Source organism: Diadema setosum, chromosome 8, assembly GCF_964275005.1.
Source record: "Diadema setosum chromosome 8, eeDiaSeto1, whole genome shotgun sequence".
NCBI lineage: Eukaryota > Metazoa > Echinodermata > Echinoidea > Diadematoida > Diadematidae > Diadema > Diadema setosum.
The window spans coordinates 39,046,849-39,066,647 of NC_092692.1; the positions used below are offsets into that span (position 1 = coordinate 39,046,849).

A 19,799-nucleotide genomic window follows, 5' to 3' on the forward strand; every position below is an offset into this window, starting at 1 on the left:
TCAACACGTAAGTTCGCACAAAATCGTTCACTTTTGTTTCCCCGCAGGTCGCTCGCCCCTTTCAGCGCTACCGCCCTGAGACATCCCTGTTTCCCTGCAGTCAGCGCCATCCTGGTCCGCGATCCGACAACCAATATAATTCGCGCTATCGCCAATGACATAAAAGTACCTGGATGTTGATTTAAGCGTCATTTACGGTGCATTATGGGATAGTCCGGGAGCCAAGTCACTTCCGTTCGTATGCGCGTGATACGTGACTTATGCTTTTTACACACACAAACGACTGAATTCTACGTGTACTTACTGTTTTCTCGACTTGAATTTTAGCTTTAATATTGATGATTTGAAATTTCTCCATTCTTAAGGAATTGCTGTTAAAGGAAGCCAAAACCCAAAGAGAAATGTGTTGTGAGTGAAAGCAGCAACATTAGTAGAACACATCAGTGAAAGTATAAGGAAAATCAGGCAATCGATGCAAAAGTTATGAAGTTTTAAAGTTTTGGTGTTGGAACCGCTGGATGAGGAGACTACTTGAGTTTATGACATCATGTGTGGACAGCAATATACAGAAAACATAAAGAAAATTCAACATGCTTTCACTTTTCTAGCATGACGAAAGAGCAATTGACTAACTGCTTTCAGAAAGAAGGGGGAATGATTACTACCCTTAACATATGTCAGTATCAAGTTGATGGTATGTGTAATTTTCAGGAAAAATGAATTTGTATTAAGTCCTGTGAGGGGTGGTATTCTGAGACTGTTTTATCTCTGTTGTAAGTCTCTTGTAACAAATCGGTATTCTGAACACCGTTTTATCTCTGTTGTAACTTCTATTGTAACTTCTGTTGTAACTTGTGTTTTATCTTGCGCACTCTTTGCCTGCGCATACCATTGTCTTAAGGTATGCGCACGCGCGTAACAGTGGGCGCAAACCTGAACACCCATTAGATTACACGGTATTCTGAAAACTGTTTTATCTTCTGTTGTAAGTCGTGCCCCGTGCAAATTTATGCTTCTGAGATAAAACAGGGTGGAAGGTGTTTTAACTGCGTTGTAACTTTCGCTTTACCTTATCTTAGATAGTGAGATAATTCATTAACTCAATATTGTGGTATGCGAGTTCAAAATAAGAAAGATATACCAAAAATAAAAACAATGTATGTACAGAAAGGCAAAAGATATAGCAGTTTGACAAAATGAAAACTCATTCCACAATACAAAATTTGGTAACAGTAACATTGCAAGTATAGTAGGTGTTCAACACACCGACCGGGTCCATATCAACCGACCGCGCACTATAATGGCGTTGCGCGTACAGAAAGAAAATGTACGCATGGGACTACGCGCAACGGTGTTCGATTCTTCACTGGGCTACGCTACCGAGTAAAATGAGGCGAAAACAAATAAGTATTCCCTCTAAATTAACGAAATTTAGCAAAATCGAATAAGATTTATCGTGTAACTACATTAATAGGCCTACCTTTGCTGACTCGTTGTTAGATGTAGAGTATCCTTCCGAAATAAATTTGACGATTTTGACCGCAAAATGGTCACCGCCGCGTGTACGATCGTGCACACACGTTACACATACACATGACATATTTTTGTCGCCCGCTACGACCGTACGAGTTGAAGCAGAAACGAGAAATGAATGTGAAAAAACAAACCGACTCATCTAATTTATTTCAATTACGATGAAAAGTTTCCCAATGGAAATCAATTCAAATTCATCAAACAGTCCTTCAAAAGTAATATCGAAGGATTCAAAATATATTCAAATATTATTGGGGAAAAAATGACGGCTGGAAAAAAAAACAGCGGCCTGTCGAAAAAACGCATTTAAGTGCCCTTTATACGTGTTGCCAGGGTGGTCGGTTGAAATGAATAGGGCAACTGAGTGCGGGAAAAATGACACCCCACGCGTTCGAAGTCGCCATCTAGAGCGCGTACCTCAGATCGCATTTTCAGTGCGCGCCCGTGAATCCGGAGTATTTTCTCCACACGTGAGTAAAATTTCAGGCAAATTGTGAGATTTTTCACGTTTCTATTACTAGAAAAACATTAGGTGGCCGGTATTATGAACACCCAACCATACATACGCGTAGCATACTGTAATTATGCACATAGATAAAGACACAAACACATGAACAGAAAGGTTACCGGCACCGTCGGCAGTTTGTTTTAAGCACTATTCATTTCAAAAATATCTTTCAAAATATTAAACATTCTTTTATATGATTTCACTATCTTCACCAATAAGAATTCATTATCAGTGCCTTTGGGTGTTTCAAAAATATTTATTGCTGGGGATGGCGCGAATCCTGAGAAAAGTATTTAGAAGTCTATGGCTCCATGATGGAATTTGACGTGATACTGATCTCCGCTGTGGCAGCGCGCTTAAACTATGACAGATGTGAACGGAGTTTTGTTAACCACGACGCTCAGTTTTTTCCACAATAGTGCATAACCCTATGTGCAAACTAGGCGCCCTTTATTTTCTATCGTAGTTATCTTTACCTCGAGGTTTTGCTAACTGCATGTAGGTGTGAACGGCATCGAAGTTTTGTCGTGGTTAGGGGGACGCATTTTTGCGCTTGTAGTTAGTATAACTACAAGTTTTTGGATAGGTGTAGACATGGCTTTTATATACCTGCGCATGCCATTGTCCTATTTGTGCGCACGCCAGAGAAAGAGCGCTTGTTAAAAGGCGCGGAGTTAAGCAAGGCGCAGTTGCCCAAGGGAGCAATCTTATTGGTTGAAATGTCTTAGATGCTACTTCTAACAATATTTCCTATTGGATATGATTATTGCGATGGGCGTGGTTATCATGACTTACAACACCGTTAAAACAGTTTTCAGAATACCGATTTACAACTGTTTTAGCGGAGTTGTAACTCACGGACTTATAACACAAGTTACAACACAAGTTACAACAGAGATAAAACGGTGTTCAGAATACCTCCCCAGGACAAGTTCGAGATCACGGTTCGTTCCCGATTGCGTTCGCGGCACCTCGACAAAGAACAAATAAAAAAAGATGGGCATTCCATGACGATATCCATGCAGGTGGGTGGATATTTTCCATCATATTTTCAACGTATGCAGAGATGACTGATCAGTGATGCTCACATTCACTAGTGCAGTTTACGATGTACCGGTATGTCTAGCAAGATATGCGTGCGGTGGGTGGTGCATGCTAATGCAAGGCCTAGGGCACTGCGGGGGCTATAGCTACAGTGTACGAGTATCACAGGCCTGGCCACTGGCTGGCTCGGGTACAGCCGCCTACTGTACTAGTATCCGTGGTCGGCTTGGCGCTATAGGTAAGGTACACGTACGCGCACGCTAGCGCAGTGCAAAATATGCCCACGCTAGCGCTGTGCAAAATATGCCCCGCGCCGGAAGTGCCCCAGTCCCGGAAGTGCACTAAATATTGACGAAAAAGCCAAATCCGGGTACTTTTTACGTCATTGTGTGGCTATAGCGAGAATTAGGAAACTTTAGATTTTGAAGCGCGGACGTTTGAGACGACTCTTGCGCTGGACGTTCTCCTCTCTCCTGCGTCGTGCTGAAAAGTAGCTTTAGATTACGCTGGGACGCAACGTTTAAAAAATGAAATCGCGCCTCCATAATGATCGGTGCATGAAGTAGCTCTCTACGTTGCAAACTGTGCGGACGTAATAATAGCCCAGTACGCGTAGTGAAAAACTCAGGCGACGCAAGCTAAAAATAGATCGACTTGACGCGCGCTTCTGCGCATGCTCACATGTTTTTTTTTCCCCTGAACGTCTCCGTCGCGAAAATCTAAAGCTCCCTATTAAAGTGAAAACAAAGTTCTGGTAAGGGCTTGAGAACCCGTCTGGCACCATTTCATATTTGCTTCCGCAGTCTACAAAGAAACTTACCTGGCTGACACGATTTGCCGGAATGATGAGTCGCTTTGGAGTATTTTGAGAAAAATAAAAGTCGGAAAACCGACTTTTATTCCAGAAGGACCCAGACTAACTCGGTCTCAGGGAAAACTCGACCCTATTTGAGACAATTTACACTTAGTTCGTGATCGTCATAATAAATAATAGGGAGCTTTAGATTTTAGACGCGCGGACGTTCAGAGGGAAAAAACATGTTCTGAGCGTGCGCAGAAGCGCGGGTCAAGTCGATCTATTTTTAGCTTGCGTCGCCTGAGTTTTTCACTACGCGTACTGGGCTATTTTCACGTCCGCACAGTTTGCAACGTAGAGAGCTACTTCATGCACTGATCATATGGGGGCGCGATTCTATTTTTTATACGTTGCGTCCTAGCGTAATCTAAAGCTACTTTTTCAACACGACGCAGGGGAGAGGATAACGTCCAGCGCACTCGTCGTCTCAAACGTCCGCGCGTCAAAATCTAAAGCTCCTTAATACCAAACGAGGCCTAACTGAACAGACAGGAAAGTGCGTGCTGTGGTGCTAATCCTGTACAAAACAAATGGTGCAAGCCTATACGCACATCACCTCAGTTGCTGAGACGCGCGGTCTTTGAAATTTTATTGTTTATCAAGCATCACATCTCACTTTAGCTGGCTTCAAAAGTTTAGTTAGTACCAGATTAAATGATATTTATAAACAAGAGTGGCATAGTAATGTAGACAAAAATTCTCAATGTTTAAATTATCGAATTTTTAAGCAGGATCTTCATTTTGAAAAGTATTTTCGACACATTAATGATTCACATGCAAAAATTTTATGTAAATTCCGTTGCGCTAATCATAAACTGCCAATTGTTTCTGGAAGATACAATCAGATTCCAAGAAACGAAAGATTTTGTACCCATTGTAATGAAGAGAAAATTGGTGATGAATTTCACTACCTTTTTCAGTGTAGACTCTTTAATGAACAACGAAAGAAATACTTTAAAAAATATTACTGGAAATACCCAAACACTATGAAGATAGATCAATTATCTAATTGTCAAAAGAAAACAGTCCTTTCCAATTTAACCAAGTTTTGTAATTATATAATGACACATGTTTAGATTATTAGTATTTTTTATCCTTTTTTGCAAATACTACATGTCTTTTTAACAGGCTGTGCGTTCTTTACAATTGATATATAACTTATTTGTCTTTTCTCTCCTCCTTTTTTCTTCCATCTCTCTACTTCTTCTTCTTCTCGTTCCCGTCTCCATATTTCCTTCATTCTTGTTCACTTAGCGTATGAATTCATTTCCGTATGTCTTTGCTTTTTTCTTTTTTGTTTCTATTTTTCTTTTTTTTTCCTAAACCAAAAGTCACTCGTATATCTTTTGATTCACCAGTCTTGTGTTCTTCTCACTCTTCCTCTTCACCTCCATATCCCTTCTCTCTCTCCTCTCTCTCTCTCGTCATATTTCCCTTTCTTTGTTTTGTTTTGTTTTTTGTTTTTTCACCATATATCGTGTATATATTGTATATTTCTGTACATTTTTTTTCTTTTCATCAATCGCATTTCATTCTTTTTTTTTTTTTATAGTTGTACACTTTTCAGAGTTATTTGCAATTATCATTTATTGATATTATAATGTGCTATATGTTTTTCATTGGACTCCGATACCCAGAGTTTGGGTTGTGAGTAAATAAACTTTCAAACTTTAAAACTTTCAAGCGTCTTTGATTGTTTTTAGAGGTGCTTGATAGGCGCACACTAATTTTGCATGCGCGCAAAAGAGGTTTTTGATGCGCGCGTTGTAACAACTCGGACCATTACTGCGAGTAGCCAGAACGCTAAGCGCAACAATGTACCGTACATACAGGCCGCTCCCATAGTACAACACTGTACAATTCAGAGCAGGGACAACCAATATGGTTGGACCTATACTACTCATCGACCGCCTAATGTTTATTTGCTTGATAAGAGTATTTAACACTGAAATTCACGTAAAAAACTTGACCTAGGTCATTGAGAAAATCCAGCACTATCAAATGCCGTTGTTCCCTTTTCGATTCGAAGTTTCAGTGCAAAAAATATCGCCGTCAAACTTGCGTGGCCTCGTTTCAACTCCCCGCGGTAAAGCTCCTTATTGAGATCGACCGCTGTTTTTGCATTGACAATGTACGCAAACCGAGTTGTATTGAACACCGTGTTGTACGAAGCTTTTTAGAAACTTCCATAAACATTACATTACGATTCGGTGAAAATATTCATTCGAAATTTTGTCCTTGATTAAAACCATTAATAAACAGTGAATTTTCGCGTTTTCCCACACCATCCTGATCAACGGTCAAAGCCAATCCATTTTTATGTGCTCTGCGCGTACTGAAGTGCGTACTAATCGTTCTGTGCGCCAATGTATACGCGGTCGGTTTCAAAAAGGGTGGTCGATATGTAGTAGGGCTACTATACTTACTGACGGTTACAGCTCGTTATTCCGAAGGTTCGTTATTCCGAAGGCTCTTTATTCCCAAGATTCGTTATTCCGAAGGTTCATTGTTCCGAATTTCATTTTCGGTATTAACCAATCTTCGGAATAACGAACCTTCGAAATAACGCCACAAATTTTCGGATTAACGAACCCTTTTTCATTTTCGGATTAACGAACCTCTAAGTATAGGGAATTGCGTGTTTCGGATTAACGACCCTCCGGAATAATGACCCTTCGGAATAGCGAACCTTCGAAATAACGAACAGCACCCCTTACTGACTACGCCAACGGTCCGATGCGCCCGATGCCCACGGATTTTCCAGGAGTTCAGGAGTATGCATCCGTGGGAAACCTTAGTCCAGTCATCAAGCATTAAGTCAAGGTCATGGGGTCAATAGTCACCTGATAGGTTTGAATATGTCAGTCATGTGACCCCGCAGTCGGGTTAACGTCACAGTCCAGGGGCCCGTTTCATAAAACTTGTTATCAGTGACAACTGCCACATTTCTATGACAAATTTGCTCCTAGCCAGTCAGATGCAAGGATTTCAGTAGCGTCACATCTATGACAACTTGTCACTGATGACAAGTTTTGTGAAACGGGACCCTGGTCTGGTTACGGTCGTAAAGTACAGTAGAGAAATTTGGGGAAGTGAAGGCTGACTGTTCCCAAAATCCAATCATAATACGATCTTTTGTGCTAATGCTTAACCTGAAAGTGCTATCTCAAACACCGACGATCTCTTTAAAAGAAGACTGTACCGATATTTTATTTTTTGATATGTTGTTCTTCTAATTCCAAAAGACCAAGCTGAGCAAATAAAAGCGGGTTTTCATCGCAATTTAGTCTGCAAGTTCAAATTGAAAAAATGAGTCTTTATTGGTGCTATTTATGCTAATGAGTCTGACGAGCCTAAATGTCGCAAAGTATCAGGTACACAACTAACATACTCATTTCACGCGCTCGCATACGCGCGCGTTAATTCATACCGAATAGCAGACGACGCTTAGGCTCATACGTAGCTAGCATCCTATCCATGTAGGCCTAACGTTAGATATCTCAAATTCGACCTAATCAAATTGCACCAAAATTACAGGATATACTTCTTAACTTATTTCAAAATATTCTCTTATATTGGAACGAAATCGGTTATCGGCAAGTATCAATATATACGCCGACTTTCAAGTTGTCACTCAAAACAGCCTCACTCTTCATGAGAGATCGTAGCGAATGCGATCTGCACAATCTAACGTTATAACTGAAGTTAGCCGTCTAATACTGTGCGGACGGGGAATTTACGAGGGAACTAAAACTCAAAGAGCAATGATTGTGACGATTTGTGTGATTTAGGCACTATATACTTATTTTTAATTCACTCCTTGAGTTGCCACAAATAATTTGTAAATTGATGTCTGTTTGTTTGCTTGTTTGTTTTTGCTCCCGATTTACTTGAAAGATTAATTTTGTCTCATAACATTAAATGGCTAACTTTAAAGTCTGTGCGTGCGCAGGCAGGTACGCCGCGATCACTCATGTTTAAAGATCTAATAAAAGGTTTAGAAATTGTTTTCTTAATGATGTAATAATATTAAATGTTAAATTATAAGTAATTCTGTGGTCATGCGAGGTTTTTTCTGTTCTGAATTTTGTTCCAGTGGCGGATCCAGAGGGGGGCGCAACCGGCGCACGCCCCCCCCCCTTTATTTTTCGTAAAAAACAACAGAAATAAAAAGAAAAACAATGAAATGAAACCCGGAAGTAGCACCAGAAATATTAGTCACGCCCCCCCCCCCTTTACAGAATTCCTGGATCCGCCCCTGTTGTTCTATAGGTGTTAACATAATGGATGCAATTTCGTCGGTTTTGGAAAACTTTCTATACTTTCGCCGCATGCGGTGGACTATCACTTCTAAATTGTGATGACGTCAAAGATCGGAGTCGTCGATATCGATTGTCCGACCAGCCGAGCCATAGCCAGCGAGCTAGCAAGGCCAAGGCTAGCGCAGTGCAGCGACCCCTAGCACTGGCCGGCGGCTATCCCTGGTGGGGGAGCGAGTTAGCGAGGGCATAGCTAGCGTTGCGCTGCACTGTTATTGGCTAAGCCTTTGGACAAAAGAATATTTAATGAATTGTAGCGGATTTAATACTGCCAATAATACAAATTACAATTTTGGTACGTTTGAATATCCATTATTTTCACTGTAAGACGATGAAGACTGTGGCGACAAAAGGATACTTCGCATTCGGACAACGCTAAGCTTACATAGATTTGTAGGCAAACTCGTGAAATAGGCCCCACCACTGCGTGTCTGTACTACTACTGCGGCGACTCGCCTGTTAATACTCGTGAATTCAGCCCCACGGTGTGGCGTTCATCGGTAGATAAGCACGGCGGTGGGGCTTCCTTCCACGGTATGATACTCGTGAATGCGGCGAAAAGGACTTCCTAATATTATGTCCCTCGACTAATTTAACGGCCCATCTGGCAAGCCCACGCGGGGCCATTGCAGGCCCCGCGGCCAAACCATGAATTTTTGCCCAAATTGGGGCCAATGAAGTAGCCCATATAAAGATTGTCCATTTGGGCCCGTTGTTGTCAACCCACTTCAACCCGTATTTAACCCAAATGGGCCCCATAGAGGGTGTGTTGGCTAGGACCATACCTACAAAATTCAGCACAGAAACAACAGAGCCTGCATGCTGCAGGACAAGGGTCTAGATCAAGACGGGTCTGGACTTTCGTCTGGACTTTCTTCATTCAAGTTCTGGCAGCTGGTGTAGGGAACGTTACGCCTTACTAGCACTGGGAACATAAAGCTGTCGACGGCGACGCGAGTGAGTGTACGGTGTACTCATCAAAACTAGGACTGCCATTGACTAGTCCTACAGTCCTAGTTCTAGTCTAGAGTCTAAGTGCACTGTGTGCCATTTTCTTCTAACTAGGCGTGAATCGTGCCGTGCCGGTAACTATACACAGCCCAGTCGCTGTATACTATAAATAGGGAGCTTTAGATTTTAGACACGCGGACGTTCAAAGGAAAAAAAAAAACATGTTCTGAGCGTGCGCAGTAGCGCGCGTAAAGTCAATCTATTTTTAGCTTGCGTCGCCTGAGTTGTTTACTACGCGTACTGGGCTATTTTCACGTCCGCACAGTTTGCGACGTAGAGAGCTTCTTCATGCACTGATCATATATGGAGGCGCGATTGTATTTTTTATACGTTGCGTCCCAGCGTAATCTAAAGCTACTTTTCCACACGACGCAGGAAGAGGAGAACGTCCAGCGCAAGCGTCGGCTCAAACGTCCGCGCGTCAAAATCTAAAGCTCCCTAATTCTCATGGTCGGACATCCGGGTATTTTGCGTGTCACGGGGTCATCGACAGCGGTGGAGTGAAAACAAACAGTCGCGTGAGCCTGGATCGGTAACGCTGTACGTGTTTTCTGCCGGGGCGCCCCGCGAGCATTGCGCTAGCGCAAGCTGTACTACATTGTACTGTAGCTGTGCGGGCGGCAGGATTAGGCCCTAGGCCTACCCTAAATTAGGCCCTACCCTTAGCCTACTACAGTACTAACGTTAGGCCTATAGACCTACCTGAAGTTTCTATGACTAAGGTACTAAGTAAGCGTAGATATCGGGGTAGGGCCTACTCAAAGAGGTTCTACTGCACATCTAGCCATTATGTCGGGTCGTTGATCCAGAGTCCTGCCGCGATTTCATCCAGGCACAGGTCCAGTCCGACTGCCTTCAACTTGGCAAAATACCGGGACCGATCGATCGACAGGATCCAGATTATTAGAATATTGCTGGCAAGACATGTTGCATGTATCTCATGAACGATGGCACAAATGACAAAATGAATAATGAAAAACAGTCCCCATGTCTGCGTAGAGTTGCACATAAATTACGCGTCGCACATGCACAGCATGCAGTATGCGCATTATGCAGGCTTAGCGCTTGCAAGCTGTTTTCACTCCAGTCAACCGGAAGTGACGTGTAGCCGACCGCAAGAATAGCGACGCCAACGGGGCTGTGACGGAGCGGCCCACAACACAGAGCAAGCTCAGGGTGAGTTTTACGATCGCGTTGAGTTTTGATACTTGACTTCATTTTGTTCAACTCAAACTCATTAAATTGTAATTTTCATTCATGACACTAGATGTTATCGATACTGACATACAGCTGATACACATTTCACAACTTACCGAAAATTATGCACTTTCAAAGGGGCATAGTCCCGGTAGTGTAGACGGCGCTGTTGATACTGACGATCCGGTGCCGTATATTAAGAGAGTCTGGCCAACTCGGTTTTTGGCTTATGTGTTTTGAAGCCTGTGATTGGTCAAAAGCTGGTCCCGTGATCTACAGGCGCCATGTCGTTACCAAAGTCAATCACGCGGGCGCGAGCAAAGCTCATACGCAGTGCCCATTGTTCATTACGCGCAGCTACGCACTAAGTTTGTTTGCCTTTGGGAAATCCCCAATATCAGTCACGGTGCAGCCGGGATAATGAATTGTCATTGCCGTTGTCTATACTTTATTGAAGTAGAAGGTATATAATATATTATTTTAATGTTATTTTGATATGTTTCTGCGAAAAACTGAAGATTTGTCATGCCTAAATTCCTGCCCAGCATGGCGTTGCTTGAACCACCTGACTCATGTGTAATGATGCACCGCTTTCCGACAGATCCAAAACGAAGGAAAAAAAAAGTGGGAAATCAGTGTGCGACGGGAAAACTGTACGATATGTTTTCTTTGGATTCCTCACGGTGTCTTTCAGACTATCCAAGTTTTGATTTACATTTGTATGCCACCGCCATAACGTACGAAGTGTAGCCTGAGGCATTTGTTTTGGTCGTCCGTCCGTCCTTCTGTCTGTCCTTCATTCCGTAATAATTTTTGGACACCGTTTGTAATGAAACTGTTTGACATGATGCATACATGTGTGAGTGGACGAATTTTTGCTTTTAGCTTATAAACTTTTGTGTAAACACACTAAAAGTGAAAGGTCAAAATCATGTACGTAATGGTTAAATTCTTAAAACAATATTACTATTTCCCATATATCTACATGCAATTTTTGAAGGTGAGTGCATGTATTTCCAGACAAAACTTACTGCGGCGACTATGATTCTCTGGTGATTTATTTATTTATTCATTTAATGGGGGGGGGGTTAAGGGGAGGGGGTCATGGGAGGGGGCCAAAGGTCAAGGATCAATGTCAGGTAAAATGTTAAAATTCTAGTATCTATTGTTAAAATACTGTTACCCAGTTCCTCCGTACCTTGGAGATTACCCAATGCAAAAACTTAAAACCAAACACGGTATTTGCATGCCGTCATTACTACACAGTTACGCGTATATATAGGGAAAGATTTTGGCCATGATGGTCAAAGGTCAAGTGAAAATAGTAAAATGACAAGATTTTCCACATATTTTTAAAATAACCACTCAAGGTATTGCCATGAAGTATAGATAGGTCGTCCCTCTGTGTCCCTCTCGACCCAGGTGTATAAATGGATACCTGGCAACGCTAGGGTAATAATAATAGCAGGGCCCTCTGGTAGAGCAGTGGCAACACTGAAGAGGCTACCCTGGGTAAATAAGACCTTAATATTATTATTATTATTATTATTATAGGTCAACTGACGAGTAAAAAATGCTCAAATTATTTAATACTTGCTCTCTTAAACAATAAAAGTCATCCATTCACACCTAGTTCAAGGAAAGTAAACACTCGACGTATTATATCTTATGACAAACATGCCATTTTTTCTGTCAATTATAGAAACTGACGTGTAACATTGTCAAGACGTACTCTACCGTATGTACCCCCCCCCCAAAAAAAAAAAAAATTACAACGGGACTCTCCGCATTGATATCTTTAAAAATAGTCAATCTATCTAAATGCAAATTCAGGATATAAAACTATAACTCATTGCCCACATTATTTACAGAAAACCCCATTCGATTTGCTTCAGTGGTCAAAGAGAAATTAGGGGTTTTGTAGAGGATGTCAGAAATCTCTTCCCTCCAAGTTCTGTTTATTGTATTCTTACACAAGAGCATCGTCTAAGAATCAGACTCATGACATGCTTTACAACAATCCACTTTTCTCCGTGACCGCTTTACCAAATTGAGAGGTAAGATATCATATTTTAAGACTCTGAAGTAGCATTTAAACAGTTTAATCCTAATGGGTATTATCAATGCAAAAATCTGATTGTATTTTTTTTTTTGGGGGGGGGGAGACATACTGTACAGCTGCTAAGAGAACAATGTAATATGGCTGAGGTATATGCCGGTAGCCATTTGGACAATTTTATTTGTTTTTTTAACTTATTCCATATCTATTATATTAAATGGTCCTGATCGTATAGTTTATATTTGGTACGGATGTCACTGAGGATATCCCTCATCATCATATTATGTTATCTAGGTATTTGTGCTTTCGTTCAATTACAGGTATTTTAAAAAACTATTTCTAAACAATTTGAGATCAGTTTACATACCTTAATACGCACTTGCCGATGACGTTTCATGTTGTACATTGTACATAGGCATATTCCTTTTGGATTACATGCTAGTAGGCCTTCATGTCTGTTTCATACATAACTATATGGTACTACATTGTAAAGAGGATGGTAATTGATGGTTATTTACGTGCAAAACAGTACCTGTGGAATTCGTCTATTGCCTAGCTGTGCACTGCTAGAATTGTAAATTTATATATCATTTTGTTGTACAATATTCTTGTTCCCTGGACAGCTTGCTAAATACAATGTAGCATACAGTCTAGTGAAAGTGTATGACACGGCATACTGTGTGTGGCAGCAGTCCCCAGGCTGCTGCCATGGTAACAGTTACTCACCCTGGCGGTATTGTTAGATGCGCGTATGCGTATACGCTAGGCGGTATGTTTTGATTATTGTATGCGCGCAGGCGCTTCCCTTTGATCTTGTAATGGTAACCAAATAGTAGAATGATTTTATACGCTCAGATCAGTTTCACATCTGTAGCTAGTACAGAAAACATCGAAGGTACATTCAGCAACGAAATCTTTAAAGGAAAAGGAATCAAAGTCAACGAACCATAAACAAGCTGCTTATATGTGATACAATGTTCACCAAAGAGTTTCACGGGTACGACCGTTGAGAATAAATATCTGACCGATTCCAACTACGTCCCGTTTGTCAACTGGTAATTTATTGCATGAGCAGCTACAGTGAAACTCTTTGAACATCGTTCCTGTTCAACGACAAGTCGATGATCGTCATACCAATCTGATGAGCCATTCGATGTCAACCAGCGCATTCGTCCCATCGGCGTTCACCACATCGTAAAGTCGGGTGCAACGCAGGGAATTAGGCAACTGACTGACGGCTTGAATTCGTGGTAGAGGTCTTCGAACAAGTGTCATCGGAACTGAACTTGAACTTTGAACTTCGATACCTGAATGCTGATACTTCCAATGCTGATATAGACTATAAGACAGCTCAGCCCATCATCGATTCCTCATCCGTGACTTCTGTAACAGTCTCCTGGTTGTGGATACATCGTGATCGTGTGGTATTGATATTGTAATCTCGTACAAGCTGTATTAGATATTAAAGTACAGTTAATTTCGCTCTGTAGGAAGAGAACTAGAGCAAGAAAGGAGTGCGTGACATAAATCATATGTAACTAGACTATATAGCTTTGTAAGAACAGTGAATGTGATTGAGCTATATAATTTGAACTAGATATAGAGCTATATATATAGACTTACTCGAATTCAGAAGTGAATATCGCGTATTAACTATATCCTTAGTGTTATACACGTGATATACTATCCGGACAGAATGTGATGTGTATTTACTCTTCGTAAAGAAAAATTGTATTCGCTATAGTACAATATTTCAAATCTGTGTTACGAAAGAAAACATTTTCTTTCTCTTTGCCTGGAAATGAAGCGAAGTAAGTGAAAATTAGACACTGTTGACATAGTTGATGTATAATAACGATCTCATAGAACTGTTGACGTTAATGCAAAGAGTGTGTTATCTGTCAATATGGAAGAGTATCAAAGTAATACTACCGATGGTCTTGAAGATAGCGTAAATACAAGCACTAAGAAAGAAACAATCGATAGCATGTCTGCCAAAAATAATGTGCGGCGTTCTACCCGTACAAAGAAACTTACAGAAAAGGCTAGACAGAACAAAGTAGAAGAGTTAGAAGAACAGTTCTATTCAGAACATTTTGACACGCTAACAGTCTTGAAGGACTCTGAGAAAATGCTGTCCTCAGTTTCCGTAAACTGCGATGACCTGTCAGAAAGAAAATCTGACATCTCTGCTAGATTTGGTTCACTGCAACAAGTAGCAGATGAGCTAGAAGAAGTTCTAGGGGAAAGGGATGAAGAGATAGCTAAGAATTTAGACAAGCTCTCCCCAATTGTTGTTGATTTGATTTCGAAAATCGTAACCACCGTTTCTAAGAAGCAATTCGATACTAAGGAACCATCTATCACAAGAAAGTCGGCTGGTTCCAAGATCTCGAAAGCATCTACAATCTCGTCGAAGAGGTTGGTTGTTGCAGCTGAGACTGCAGCTCTGCAAGAGAAACTTGCTGCACAAAAGCGTCAGAACGAACGTCGGAAGGAGTTAGAGCGTCTTGAGTTGGAAGAAGATGCTCGTAGGAAGGAAGCTTCTTTTAAGATGGCGCAATTACGCAGAGAACTCGAGGAAGAACGTCTAGAAGGTCAACTGAAGGCACAAGAGGCAATGATGAGAGTGTATGAAGAGGACGATACTGCATACTCCATCACAGTGAGATCATCTAAGCAGCTGGCTGGATCATCTCAGAAGGAAAAAAGTGCAACAATCGTGAAAGAAATGTCACGAGAGAAAAGCATTCCTAGAGCTGATGATCATCCATTCCCTTCAAACCAGAAGTCGTCGAAGACAGAGGCCCTAAATCCTGAGTCACCAGTCTTCTATCCAGCTTCCTATCGCTCAGATGCCAAGGAAAGTGATGCTCTTACCGAGGCGCTTGCTCGAGCAATGACGCTTACCAGACTGCCTATTCCTGAGCCTCCTGTATTCATGGGTGATCCTCTACAGTACCCTGACTGGCTGTCAGCCTTCACAACTTTAATCGAGTGTCGAGGAATCCCAGCTGGTGAAAGAATTCACTACCTCAGAAGATACCTTGGAGGATCTGCTAGAGATGCTGTCAGTGGCTTCTTCTTGCTGAGATCAGAAAATGCCTTCGATCAGGCCAAGGCGGTGCTTGAGAAACGCTTTGGTAACCCCTTCACGATTTCAGAAGCCTTTCGATCTAAACTTGATGCATGGCCAAGAATCGCCAATAAGGACCACAACGGTCTCCAAAATCTCTCAGACTTCCTACGACAATGTCTGGTGGCCTCTTCGGAAATCAAAGACTTGCAAATCTTGAACGACATGCGAGAGATTGGCAAGATTTGCACGAAACTTCCTGACTACATCGTACACAGGTGGAATCGCACAGTAGCGACGCTCAAGAAGAGCAGTGGACGATATCCATCCTTTGAAGAATTTGTCTCGTTTCTGACAGACTTATGAGACTGCAAAGACTGGAAAAGACCGGAACCAATACGTCAGTCAGACACAGGAAGTAAACAAGAAGTCTGCAATTCGGCAACAAAGGATGACTTATTCGACAGTTAGCAAACCAAATGTGGCCAAGAAAAGCTGCATCTTCTGCGAACGACAGAACCATGGCTTAGAAGAATGCCGGGAATTCAGTCGGAAACCAGTGGAGCAGAAGAGAGAGTTTGTGAAGAATGAAGGACTGTGCTATGGGTGTCTTAGCAAAGGTCATATGTCGAAGCAATGTCCAAAGAGGAGTGAATGCAAAATATGCAGTAAGCGTCATCCAACATGTATGCACGACGACACATTCAAACAGTCAACTGCAGAAGGAGAACGAGAAAACAAGGAAAAACAAGAAACGCAGTCTACCAAGGCCAAGGAGACTCCCAAAGAGAAAGATGCAAATTGCCACAAAGCCATATCAGGTACAGACGCTTCTCTCACATCAATGGTTCTGCCGGTATACCTGTCAAGCCTGGACAGTCCCGAGAAAGAGATACTGGTCTACGCTCTGTTAGACACAATGTCAGACACAACCTTCATTGCAGATAATGTTGGAGAAGAACTGCAGGTACCATCTTATGCTGCTACATTGAGGTTGACAACTATGACAGACAACTGTACGAATATTCCATGTAGGAGATATGAGAACCTTGTAGTTCGTGGTTTCAAGTCGGCCGAAAAGATACCACTTCCTGCTGCATACTCCAGGAACTTAATTCCACTTGATGAAGCTCACATCCCTACACCAGAGACAGCAATCCAGTGGCCTCACCTAAACTGTCTCGCAGACCAACTCGCATCAAAGCAAGACTGCCCTGTAGGTCTGCTCATTGGATACAATTGTGCTCGAGCTCTCGCCCCAAAGAACTGTATCTCTGGAAACAATGATGAGCCCTTCGCAGTAGAAACAGAATTAGGATGGAGCATTGTTGGTGGCTCTAAGACGTACTCTACAGACAACTTTGATGCATTCGGGCAATCATATCGTACTGTCAGCGTGAAGGTAGAAGCTCCTATTTTGACTGACAGTCAATCAGACGTGAAGTATGTCTACAAGACACAGCTAAAAGATGTCACGACTGCAGATTTCTTTCAGATGATGGAAAAGGACTTTCATGAAATCGAAGGAACAGATGTAATGTCTCAGGATGACAAGAAATTTCTGCAGATCGTCAGAGATGGAATCAACCAAAGGGATGATGGATACTATGAAATGCCCCTCCCCTTCAAGAATGGTGAACCCACTCTACCGAACAATCGACAAGCTGCCATGAGTCGACTCAAAGGATTGAAGAGTCAGTTCCAGAAACGACCTCAGTACAAAGAACACTACATGACATTCATGAACGAAATTCTTCAGCGAGGTGATGCAGAGAAGGTTCCTGCGGAAGAATTGTCAGTTGAGAACAAGTGGTACATACCACATCATGGGGTATATCACCCAAAGAAGCCGAACAAAGTGAGAGTCGTTTTCGACTGCAGTGCTCGTTACCAAGGAACCAGTCTAAACGATCATCTCCTACAGGGCCCCGACCTCATCAACCCTCTGATTGGAGTCCTGTGTAGATTTCGCCAAGGACCCATTGCCTTCACGTGCGATGTGGAAAAGATGTACCATCAGTTCCGCGTCATGAGACAGCATCAGAACTACCTTCGTTTCTTGTGATGGGAAGATGGAGATCTTTCCAAGACTCCAGTGGACTACCGAATGAAGGTCCATCTCTTCGGCGCCACTTCCTCCCCAGGATGTGCCAACTTTGGACTAAAGCAAATCGCGAAGGACCATAAGGAGCTCAGCATGGAAGCTGCTGACTTTCTTACAAGAAACTTCTACGTCGACGACGGTCTAAAGTGTGAATCTTCTGAAGCAGAAGCCATTGACCTCATTCAGAAGACAGTGAGCATGTGTGCCAAAGGCAACTTGCGTTTGCACAAGTTCGTTAGCAACAGTTCAGAAGTCACAAGCAGTATCCCTGAGTCTGAACGTGCTGCTGTTGCCAAGACTAGTCTTGAACTCGGCCAGCAAGACGCTACGCCCATTGAACGAGCACTCGGCCTACACTGGTGCATCGACTCTGATGAGTTCTGTTTCAGACTTACCCTCAAAGACCGTCCCTTGACAAGACGTGGGATTCTTGCAACAGTTGCCTCCGTCTACGATCCACTCGGTCTGATTGCACCCCTGGTTCTAGTCGGGAGACAGATTCTCCAGGAGATGTGTAGAAGCAAGATGAACTGGGATCATCCTGTTCCTGACGAGCTCCATCCACGATGGGAAAAGTGGAGACAGGAGATGTTGAAACTCGACAAAGTGAAAATCCCCCGTTGCTTCCAACCACAAGACTTTGGAACTCCCAAGGAAGTTGAGCTGCACCACTTCTCAGATGCATCATTGACAGGATATGGTCAGTGTTCCTACGTGCGTCTAAAGAATGAAAGCGGTCGCATCCATTGCTCCTTGGTTATGGCAAATCACGAGTATGTCCTCTAAAGCCAACAACGATCCCAAGACTAGAACTCCAAGCAGCTACTTGTTCAGTGAAAATTGCCGATATCCTGGACAATGAACTCGATTATAGTTCTGCCACACACCACTTCTGGACCGACTCACAAGTTGTTCTTGGCTACATACACAATGAGACAAAGCGCTTCCACATGTACGTTACCAATCGCGTCGAACGCATCCGTCAGACCTCGCGTCCAGAACAATGGAACTATGTAGCCAGTGCAGAAAATCCTGCAGATCATGCATCTAGAGGATTGACGACAGAAGAAATGCTGGCATCAAACTGGCTCACAGGACCCAAGTTTCTTTGGGAGAATGAGATTCCTCCTCAAGATGTTACTGCAGAAGTCTCTCCAGATGATGTTGAAGTGAAATCTGCCACTGTTCACGCAACACAAGCAAAGACTTTTACGTCCTTCGAAGAAAGGCTGACGCGGTTCTCCAGCCTTTAAAATGCACTGAAAGCAGTAGCAGTCATAGTAAAGTGCTCTTACAGGAAAAGGGGTCTGAGCATTGACGAAGTCGAAGCCAAACAAGTAGCAGAGAGGAATCTCTGCGCAATCCAGAAGGAAGCCTTTCGTGAAGAAAGAAAGCAACTCGACAAATCAGATTCCCTAGCCACTTCGAAGTCCAACTCACTGAGACAGCTTGACCCGTTCCTAGATGACCACGATCTGCTACGGGTGGGAGGTCGGTTGAAGAAGGCAGAAATGATGTATGATGAAAAACATCCTGTCATCCTACCAAAGGATAGCCACCTCTCTAAACTTCTCGCCTTACACAACCATCGAAGAACGGCACATCAAAGAAGGAATCTGACCATCAATGTCATCCGCTCTACACTAGTGGGTATCGGATGACTGGTTGCAAGACGCATCGTCTTTAATCTTTTTCAGCAAGTGTGTTCGCTGCAAACCTCTCCACCAAAGAACTGGATAAATTGATCGTTCTGATCAAAAGCTCAGAATAGTTATACTGACTATGTCTCTCACAGTTTGTGATGGTTTTCACAGTAATTTGCTGTGATATATTGACTATTATTGTAATATACTTTGCTATTGGTTTGGTATGAAACTTTTGTTTACAAAGAATTAAATGTATAATATACTGATTAATGTTGTAATAAAATCATAGATGATTTTGGGTGGGAGTGTGGCAGCAGTCCCCAGGCTGCTGCCATGGTAACAGTTACTCTCCCTGGCGGTATTGTTAGATGCGCGTATGCATATACGCTAGGCGGTATGTTTTGATTATTGTATGCGCGCAGGCGCTTCCCTTTGATCTTGTAATG

At 42.5% G+C, this 19,799-nt stretch overlaps 3 protein-coding genes across 3 annotated transcripts in view; 2 read left to right on the top strand and 1 right to left on the bottom strand.

Moving 5' to 3' along the window:
- LOC140231535 (nose resistant to fluoxetine protein 6-like) overlaps positions 1 to 10,651 on the bottom strand; it is a 65,658-nt gene extending 55,007 nt beyond the window's left edge. The window contains exon 1 of the mRNA XM_072311670.1: positions 10,585 to 10,651. The gene's annotated coding sequence lies outside the window, so the exon portion shown is untranslated. The remainder of the gene's footprint in view (positions 1 to 10,584) is intronic.
- Positions 10,652 to 16,054: 5,403 nt separating this feature from the next.
- LOC140232257 (uncharacterized) lies at positions 16,055 to 17,668 on the top strand. The gene has a single exon (XM_072312390.1). It carries the CDS (start codon positions 16,055 to 16,057, stop codon positions 17,666 to 17,668), a length of 1,614 nt encoding a protein of 537 aa, XP_072168491.1.
- Positions 17,669 to 17,710: 42 nt separating this feature from the next.
- Positions 17,711 to 18,493, top strand: LOC140232258 (uncharacterized). The gene has a single exon (XM_072312391.1). The coding sequence runs from the start codon at positions 17,711 to 17,713 to the stop codon at positions 18,491 to 18,493; it is 783 nt and encodes a 260-aa protein (XP_072168492.1).
- The last annotated feature ends 1,306 nt before the right edge of the window (positions 18,494 to 19,799 follow it).

What these genes read in the sequence shown, in the direction of transcription:
- LOC140232257 (XM_072312390.1), top strand. Translation starts at nt 16,055, where the DNA reads ATGACTTATTCGACAGTTAGCAAACCAAATGTGGCCAAGAAAAGCTGC.
- LOC140232258 (XM_072312391.1), top strand. Translation starts at nt 17,711, where the DNA reads ATGAAGGTCCATCTCTTCGGCGCCACTTCCTCCCCAGGATGTGCCAAC.